General features: G+C 37.1%; 1 protein-coding gene across 1 annotated transcript; it reads left to right on the top strand.

Annotated features, from left to right (window-relative positions):
- The first annotated feature begins 316 nt into the window (after positions 1-316).
- LOC113770243 (probable leucine-rich repeat receptor-like serine/threonine-protein kinase At3g14840) lies at positions 317-9,711 on the top strand. Its single transcript, XM_027314651.1, has 24 exons — positions 317-410; positions 503-677; positions 1,640-1,711; positions 1,811-1,879; positions 2,012-2,083; positions 2,190-2,261; positions 2,406-2,477; positions 2,585-2,656; positions 2,758-2,829; positions 2,926-2,997; positions 3,082-3,153; positions 3,956-4,027; positions 4,157-4,222; positions 4,841-4,903; positions 4,991-5,026; positions 5,159-5,199; positions 6,145-6,524; positions 6,749-6,944; positions 7,350-7,496; positions 7,701-7,819; positions 7,944-8,154; positions 8,262-8,499; positions 8,727-8,877; positions 9,060-9,711. Exons 1-24 carry the CDS (start codon positions 317-319, stop codon positions 9,441-9,443), a joined length of 3,018 nt encoding a protein of 1,005 aa, XP_027170452.1. The 3' UTR covers positions 9,444-9,711.
- Positions 9,712-9,977: the final 266 nt, after the last annotated feature.

The raw sequence follows: 9,977 nt of genomic DNA, 5'->3' as shown, positions 1-9,977 counted from the left end.
GAAATAAATCAGTTCAGTCCGAATGGTCATAGCTGTACTGTATTTGGTACGGGCAAACAATTCAGCATTGCAGCACTTTCGAGGTCTACGAGTACTAACTCCAAACCCCCATCTACTTCTGAAGTCTATGCTAACAAAGTCCACGCTTAATTTAATGTCCCAATTGCACTGACAAGCTACTAAATTAGTACTACTGATTGTTATTCTAACAAGAGAAATGGTAGTTATCGGGACTAGCTACATAAGATTTTGAATCACCATTTTATTTCTTGATCATGAGCTATCTCTTCTTCGGCATACACCATCAGCCATGAACATGTTCTTCGCTCGGGCAGTTCTGCATGCTTTAGCAGCTGCATTCTCTTGCCTTGCAGGTCTGGCTTCTGGAGCCACTCTTCCTGCTGATGAAGGTACATACATACTTTATTCAGTAAGTTGTCGTAGTACAAGATAAGCAGAACTAAGGGTCATTTTCTGTTTTTGTTTTGTTTGTTTGTTGTAGTGAGAGCTTTGCGGCAAATTGCGGGGACATTGGGAAAGAGGGACTGGAATTTCAGTGTGGATCCATGCAGTGGACGACAGAACTGGGCTACTCCTAATCCCGTCAAAGGATTCGAGAACGCGGTTACTTGTAATTGTTCCTTCGTCAACAACACTGTGTGCCATGTTGTCAGCATGTAAAGTTCATTCATTCTCTCATACCCAATTCATTAATTCTCTGCTGATAAGAAAACGGAGTAATGATACATATTGGCCTTAGTATCTGTTTAAACAGAATAGTTGAGTTGCTTATTACTTCGAAAACTCGCACTTAATTCATTAGACTTGATCAGACAGTAATTAGTGAAAAATTTCTCAACAAATTTGCCTGTGTTACTTTCGGTCGACTAGCTCTCAACAATGACAGAATAAGTTCAGATTTGAACATTAGTTTGTATTGGTTCTGATGTGAAGATGGTTTTGTCTCCGTTGACTTGGCCTAGTCAATTTGGAAGAAATATGTGATGTGACAGTTTATTGGGATGATAGACTGTTATGCGCCACCTGGATACTGAACATTTGATGCTTGATGAATCATATGCTTGTCGAAAAATTTGTACCGCCACCTAGAAAAAAACACCAATGAAGGGTGATTTGAATCCAAGAACTCTAGTTCCAAGGCCTCAACTTTGGCAACTAGGCTAAAGTCTCTAAACCAGTTCATTTAAGCTCTAAAAACACACCCAGAAAAGAAAAAAATACGAACTCAAGAACTAACTCAATGGGTAGAACCATGCCGTGAGGTACTTGATTCCACCGCTTAGAGACTGAACCAAAAAGAATGAAAAACCCTGAACTCCATGTTCAGGAAATCGAGTTCATTTGAACAATTGAAAAAAAAAAAAAAAGGAGAGAGAGAGAGAAGCTTCCTTCCTCCTTAAACCCCTGCATCCAGTCATAGTCATTTAGAATCCGCAAATTCTTCTAACAAATGAAATGTTTTCTCAACTAATTAGCAGTAATATGGACAGTTCTTCATATACTTGTAGAAGTTTCCCACTGAAAGTGTCAAGTTCCCAGAAAAATAGTATAAACATCTCTGTTGTATGTTCTGTTATTTGATTGAGTGCAATTGATGACAATCTTTTCCAAAATGCAGAGTACTCAAAGCTCAAAATCTTCCAGGAACATTGCCGCCAGAATTCGTCAAGCTCCCTTATCTCCGAGAAATGTAACAGCACCTATATCCCTACAAATTAAAATATTAAAAAGAAAACAAAACTATCCAAAAGGTAAAATTTTTATGTATTCACTGATGTGAATTTTGTAGTGATCTAACCCGCAACTACCTTAATGGTACAATACCACTGGAATGGGGTTCCATGCAACTTGTAAACATGTATGTTATGCTTCCCCTCACTTCCTATCCCTTCATGTTTCCTTGTGAATAACGGTTCCCCTCTCCATCACACACCCCCCCCCCCCCCAACTTTTGTGAAGGCTAAAATGTAGGTGAATGTGTTTACTGCAGGTCACTGATTGGAAACCGTATATCAGGGCCATTGCCAAAAGAACTTGGAAATATCAGCACATTGGCAAATTTGTAAGGACTTGTTATTGATCTTTCTCATCCCTTATCATGTATTGCATATTTTCTGTACCGAGTGATCAAAGTTGATTTTTTCAACTTCTGGATGAATTGTGAATAGAACTCTCGAATTCAATCAGTTGTCTGGAACTATTCCTCCAGATCTTGGGAATCTGCGTCACATAGAAAGAATGTAAGACCCTTCAAATAGATCAACTGTTGTTATGCTTTGAGTTCAACAATCAAATTGCTTTATCTTTCTTTTACTTGAATGGACTACACGAACTGATAAATGTTCCCCTTTTTTGGTTGAAATTTTTTAACCATGTCGTTGAAGACTTTTAACCTCAAACAATTTCACTGGCGAGTTGCCTGCAACACTAGCTAATTTGACCACTTTGAAGGACTTGTGAGTTCATCTATCTGAACATTTTATAAGTGGATTTAGAATTTTCTGATAAATTTCCATTCACAATTCTGTGTACTGATTCTGAGAAATTTGTTTGGAGAATGCAGTCGCATTGGTGAGAACAAGTTTGTAGGAAGTATACCAAATTTCATTCAGAACTGGATAAACCTTGAGAAATTGTGAGACCTTCAGCCCTCTTTGGTATTGCAATATTTTTCATGCTAGCTCTTTTCCACCATGTTTTGTTGATTTTTCTGCGACTAAATTCTTGTGATGACAGGGTGATTCAGGCTAGTGGTCTAAGTGGGCCAATACCATCTGGCATTGCTTCCTTGACAAAATTAACTGACCTGTGAGTTCAAGTTTTCACTTGTTCATATGGAGTTCAGTTAGTGTTTAAACAATACAATCTGTTAATGGTTTGTCGTCTTTGAATTAACACAAACAGGAGAATCAGTGATTTGAATGGAAATGACACAACTTTTCCCCCACTTATTGGGGCAACTAATATGAAGACGCTGTGAGTCTTACAGAATTCTGTTGCACTCTCAAGGGAGAACACCCATTATTTTGCTCTGACCTGATGTGGAGTTGTTTTTAATAGGATATTAAGGAGTTGCAATATTGCCGGGCAGCTACCAGAGTTTCTTGGCTCATTTACAAAATTGAAACTCTTGTGAGTAGATTTAGATTATTTCCTCTTGTTAAGTTCAATATGTTGCTGTTGCTATAGTATTTCTGCCACACGATGAGCATGATTAGAAGGCAATTTTTCACATTTGCAAAGATTTGATCTGCATTGAACCCAAGAGTAGAAAACTCTTGACTTGCATTTGTTTGTTGAAAGTTATGTCAAAAAGAACATCAGTTATAGATACATAAAGGAGAAGAGCTGTATTATAGCCTATACCATTCATCTTGAACAGCTAGGCAAATAGATTGTGAATTTCAACCTAATCTATGGAAGAGTTTGTCCTGGCTAAGAAGTAATAGTTGGGAGGTGCTAAACCATATAATTGACCAATTTTGCGAGTTATCTACTGTCTGAACCATCTTTTTTGGGGCGACTTTTGGGCTAATTGAAATGTGATGCCAGCGAAATTGGTAAGCCTCAGATGATAACAGGCAAAATAAGAGCTATTGAAAATAGCAATGAGTAGAATTAGAAATTACTGTTTTCCCTGGATGTTAAGCTTATATCCATAAAGAACTAGTTAACAATGGGCGACAAATGAGTCGTCGTGCCGTAGACATCGTACACCAATACATGCATCTCTAAGTAAAAGGATAGACCCACTTGTGCCCTAACTGATTAACTACCATTCGTGATATAGAATGCTGGCCAACCACAAATTATGTGGGGAAAAACGTTGGTATCTGTTTGAGGCTGCCCCTTACAGAAGAACTATTATCACTAAATTAAAAGGCTATTTTTCCGTACCTCGTATACAACCTACTTATTTATCTCTCTCTTGCAGGGATCTCAGTTTTAATAAACTAAGTGGACCTATTCCAAGCACCTTTTTTGGTCTATCAAAAACGGATAATATGTAAGAATGTTGATCACTGATCCTATATTGATAAATCTTATTACTGAAACTAGTGTGTATCCGAAAAGATGCTCGTACAATGTGGGAAACAAACAAGATTTGCTAATTTTTTAATGCTGATTTTACTAGTTATCTGACTGGCAACATCCTCAGTGGAGCAGTGCCTGATTGGATGCTGAAAGATGGTGACAGTATGTGAGTTCAGTTTCATATATTTGTACAGTACAAGATGCCATCGTTGTTTAATGCATTATGGTTTCAGTTCCTTCTCTGGCACAAGTATGTGTACCATAAGTTTCTACTTTAGTTACCTCACCTTTTACCCAAGAAAAATAAAAGCTTGAGTTTTCTGTTGTTTATCACCTCTCTCTGACCATTCATCAATAAATTGTGTTTTTCCATTATGTACTTCTGTTTCAGTCAATAATCACCATTCTGACTTAGAAATTCTACTTTTATTTCCTCTTGTTTTCCTTCTCGTCCGACATTGTGTCCTAATGTGGCTTCTGATGTTGAAGAAGCTTAATAACTGACAATAGGACTGCTAAGGTTTTCTGATGTCATTCTTTGCTTTTACTTTTGCGACATTTTAACTAGATGAAAAATAACTAGACTGCTTTCTAGACCACAACTCAATGAAATCTAAATGACAAAGACAGATATGCAAACTTTACTTAAAAGGAACAGAAGACAATGTGTAAGATGCATTATTTAACTGCTTTCTTGATCATATATTTGCCATGAGTATGCACAGTTCTTCTACTCAGTCTGTCTTAGAGGTTATAACTGATCATGTCTCAAAGTTTTATTCAGTGACCTTTCATACAACAACTTTACTGGAAGTTCTAAAGCATCCAACTGTCAACCAGGAAACTTGTGAGCTTACATTTAGTTCTCTGAAAACAATATTTCCAATCTCAAGATTTTTGTTCTAGCTAACATTTGAAGTTAATTGTTTATCAGGAACTTGTTTGCAAGCTCTTCAAAAGGCAATACATCGTAAGTTTTCAGTCCAACAATAATGGCACTTCCAACTCTAGAAACAATACAATATTGACATAATCTTCTTCTTAAAAAACGATTCCAATTCTCAACCTGACGCAATACTGGATTGCTGCATTGTTGTTTCAGAGGCATTGTCTCATGCTTAAGGAGCTTCAGATGTCCACGAAGTAAGTTATCACTGATTGACTGCTTCCGGATTTTAAACATTATTCAATTGTGAATCACCTAGAGTATTAAACTCTGTCGAGAAGGCCACTAAATTTAGACCTGATCCATTATGAAAATCAAATTAGCACAATGGCCTCAATTGCAAAATTATATGATACAATTTAACTGTTAAACCTTTTCTATTGTGAAAAAATATTATCACATGTAGACGTAAAGAAATTGACAAAGTAAGGGTGAAATTCTTGGACTCAATTCACTTGGTTTTTGAGTTTATTCCTGAATGATATGTTTCAATCATTTTGACAGTCAAACAAACACTAACTGCATTCAACGGCTGTTAATGATGTGTGAATAGACCTGAGCATCTTAGCTCTAGGAAAACTTGAAGTTTGTAGAATTCCTGAATTTTGATCTCCTTGAAAGAGTATCAATAAATTCAGGATCTAGTGGTAATAGCATTTACACTTGACCAAAAAATTAACTGACTTAGTTAAAGCTTCAGCTTGAGCAAAAGTAGATTCATTATTCTGATCTGATATCTTATTACATATTTATTCGCTCAGGCTATTGTTCCTCCCCCACTTCTTAATTACATTTTCATTTGCAGCATAAACTGCTTTTTCCTTTTCTTGGCCTGATTTAATGCATTTGACAAGTCAAGCTAGCAACTGCAGTACTGCCAAAGTAGAAAGATGATGGAATAAGCATGCATACTAAGTTGCGTTGTAACCCTGATATTCCTTGCCGTATCTATTTTGTTCTTGGTTCCTTTACTTAATCGTTGCATTCATTTATATATCTTGAAACTAGTTTCAAAATATGATAGTACTATTTTTTCTTTCTCTTTTTTTTGGTAGAGTCATACTTTTCGTTTTGGTTGTATGTTTTTCACTTCTTTTTTCTTTTGTCCAAATGATGAAAAGCTTTTGAATTGCTTACACTAGGTTGGTACTCTCTCCATATAAATTGTGGTGGAAGAGAAGTGAAAGTTGATGTTAATACAAGTTACGACGACGATATAGATTCAGGTGGTCCTTCAAAATTCTTCCAGAGTAGGAGTAACTGGGCATTTAGCAGCACTGGTAACTTCTTGGATGATGACCGCCCCAGAGATTCTTATACTTGGACAAACAATGCAAGCATATCTGGGACTAACTCGGGATTATACATGGATGCACGACTTTCCCCCCTTTCACTGACATATTATGGTTTCTGTATGCTCAATGGGAACTACACAGTAAACCTCCATTTTGCTGAAATCATGTTTACTGATGACAGAACTTATAGTAGTCTGGGAAGGCGCATCTTTGATATTTATATTCAGGTATCTATACACCCTATTTTACTTGTTTCGTATAGAAGTTTTCATATTTTCAAAAGAATCAGGAATCTCTGAAGTGGGAAAAGAAAAAGAACAAATGAAAAGCTGGCAGCTTCGCTAGAAGAGTAAAGATTTTGCACTTGTGCAAATTGGTTGGGGTAACTTCTACCTTAGGTATTATGTATTTTTGCTTGCATAATTATTGATGACTTCTGTAATTATTTCAGGAGAAGTTAGTGCTGAAAGATTTCAATATTGAGGACGCGGCTGGTGGAGTTAATAGACCTGTTATTAGAAATTTTACAGCAGTTGTAACTGACAACACATTAGCGATCCGCCTCTTCTGGGCTGGAAAAGGGACAACTGGCATTCCCTATAAGGGAGTTTATGGTCCTCTGATTTCAGCAGTTTCTGTGGATCCTGGTAAGCTTCAAATAATCTAAAGCTTTCATTTTTCGTGCAAGGAGCAATAAATTTTTTTAAGTTGGTGTTAACTTGTTATAGTTTATTTATGGACACCCAATAAAAGCTCCTTTGGAAAGTAATAAATAATGCACTTCCACTAGATGTGTTTTCTTTTCACTAACCATTACTATGCAGAGGCAATTTCATTTGGGCATGAGCATTAGTTTTCATGTGATTCTTCTTCACAGAACAAAATACCTAGAACAATTCTGATGTGCTTTTACGTTGTTTCTGAAAAAATTTGCTAGCCTTCAGAAACCTTTGAAGAACATGGAGCAAAAATTAAACATTGCCAACATTTTACTTTTACCTTCACAAAAGAGATGGATAAGTCACACACTCTCTCTCTCCCTCCATATTCAGATTTTACTCCACCATCAGAACATGGAGATAGCTTTCCTGTTGGTGCTGTAGCTGGAATTGTACTTGCAGTTCTGTTTTCGATCACAATGGTTCTAGTTATTCTTTGGTGGAAAGGCTGTCTGCGGTGCAGGGATTCCATGGAAAATGGTAAATCAACCATTTTTATTCTAAGTACAATAATTTGTGTTTTCTCTTGAGCATGAAACATTTTATTTATGCATAAGGGAGACAAGATCAACTGTAGCCTGGTCTATGTGCTGGTTTCAAGTTCAGGCATATTGATCTTTCTGGATATTCTCAGAATTTATGTATCAACTACGAGATGCTCAATCTGATAAGTTTCTTTGGCAGATTTAAAGGGACTAGACCTACATACTGGATCATTCACTCTAAGACAAATTAAAGCTGCTACAAATAATTTTGATGCAGCTAATAAAATTGGAGAGGGTGGCTTTGGTTCTGTCTACAAGGTGACCCATACCCATGGTTATTTTCCCCAAGATATTAACTTTGTCAAAATTATGCTATAATGGACACATCTAAAATATATGTATATATTTTTTATTCTAACCTGAGATTTCATCTTTACAAAAGGGTCATCTGGCAGACGGCACTATCATTGCTGTGAAGCAGCTTTCTTCCAAATCCAAGCAGGGGAACCGTGAGTTTGTGAATGAAATAGGCATGATTTCAGCTCTGCAACATCCTAACCTTGTGAAGCTCTATGGATGCTGCATTGAGGGAAACCAATTGTTACTTATATACGAGTACATGGAGAATAACAGCCTTGCTCGTGCATTGTTTGGTAAACTAATTTGTAATCCAACTACAAAAATCATGTGCAAGTAAAAATTTCATCTGCACTCAAGATAATGTATTTTTCATTCTTTGGATGCACATGGATACCGACAGGTCCTGAAGAACACAAGTTGGAATTAGATTGGCCAACAAGACACAAGATTTCTGTGGGTATAGCAAGAGGTTTGGCTTATCTCCATGAAGAATCAAGGTTGAAGATTGTCCACAGAGATATCAAGGCCACCAACGTGCTACTTGATAAGTATCTAAACCCCAAAATATCTGACTTTGGTCTGGCCAAGCTCGATGAAGAAGAAAACACCCACATAAGTACCCGTATTGCTGGAACCTTGTGAGTGCATGCACAATGTTTCCTTGTGGAAGTCTCTAGCATAATTCTCTTTCAAAAGGAAGTTCATTATCCCTTTTTTTTTTTGGGTCTGCGCCAACATATGTCCATTTATTGGTAAATGGTGCATTTTAGCTATGAACCATCTTTCATTCTTGAATAGTTTATCAAGTACGTATTGTGACTTATCAATACATACATATCCTGAATCCATATTTATGATTTTTCAGTGGATATATGGCACCTGAATATGCAATGAGGGGCTACTTAACTGACAAAGCAGATGTTTATAGCTTCGGAGTTGTCCTTTTGGAGATTGTCAGTGGAAGGAGTAACAGCAATATTAAACCAAAGCAGGATTGCTTCTATCTTCTTGACTGGGTAATTTCGTTATCTTGTTCTCTTGCGTTTAATCTTCTGGGTTTTATTGTTGCTTTAATTTTGAATACCAACTTATGTTACACATGAAAATAACCAAATCTCATTCAGTGCTAGTAGCTTACAGCCTTACTCCCGATGATTTTTTTTTTATCTGCTGAAATCCTAGTTCCCTGTTTCTTTAGGCTAATCTGCTGAAGGAGGAAGGGAAACTAATGAAACTAGCGGACCCAAGACTCGGATCAAACTTCAACAAGGAAGAGGTTATACTGACAATTCATGTTGCCCTTCTTTGCACCAATGTCTCACCGACCATTAGGCCTAGCATGTCGACCGTGGTTAGCATGCTGGAAGGACGAGTAGTTAATAAAGAGCTACTTTCAGGATTGAGAGTCTCGAGCAACAAGGTTGAGCCCTGGGAGATTTCCGATCAGCATGAAGTACCAAATTCAAATGAGAGCTGTGCCCAGCATGTATCAATGGAAGTCCCGTTTACTGCATCTTCAACATCGACTGGAGATTTATATCCAGTTACCATCGATTCTGATTTTCTGATGAACAGATCGTAAGGAAATTTGTCTGTGCCTTTTATGTTTCAGATCTTTCCATTCTTTCTTGAAATTCCACGTAGTTTGCCAAAAGAACTAGTACTAGTTAAGTGTAAATCCATAGAAATGTGTAGTAGGTTTTTCTTCGTGGATTGCTGCTGTACATAAAACAACTGAGACTTCTACTAATCATAGAGCTCATTTCTGTCAGCCTGGATTTTCTCCAATTTTTTCCCCTTGATCAAGTAGTCCCCATCTCCCGTAGAGCTGCTGGGGAGTCAAAATGTTCATGCTGATCTAGAATAGAGGAAACGAAGGCACAAAGTCGTCGTAATTCTTATCCATCATCATCAACCCAGCCAGAAGCCCAAAGGCAGCATTGACTTTTGCCCAAGCTTTCAAAAGGAGACTTTGAGGACTCAATTCTCAAACTTTGAGATTAAAAAAAAAAAATGTGTGGTCTAGATCGATTCTGTTAAAACTTCTATTTACAAAGACCTCAATATTTCTTCACAACAGCACATTATGAAGAAATTGAATACATCAAATGTCGGT

The sequence above is a fragment of the Coffea eugenioides genome, chromosome 5 (genome assembly GCF_003713205.1).
Source record: "Coffea eugenioides isolate CCC68of chromosome 5, Ceug_1.0, whole genome shotgun sequence".
Lineage (NCBI taxonomy): Eukaryota > Viridiplantae > Streptophyta > Magnoliopsida > Gentianales > Rubiaceae > Coffea > Coffea eugenioides.
The sequence above is the reverse complement of the archived record's forward strand: the minus strand, read 5'-3'. Positions and strand labels throughout refer to the sequence as shown.

Coding starts and splice junctions, on each gene's coding strand:
- LOC113770243 (XM_027314651.1), top strand. CDS start 317: ATGTTCTTCGCTCGGGCAGTTCTGCATGCTTTAGCAGCTGCATTCTCT. Junction 3,154..3,955: donor TTTACAAAATTGAAACTCTT/GTGAGTAGATTT, acceptor TCTCTCTTGCAG/GGATCTCAGTTTTAATAAAC. Junction 6,945..7,349: donor AGCAGTTTCTGTGGATCCTG/GTAAGCTTCAAA, acceptor CTCCATATTCAG/ATTTTACTCCACCATCAGAA.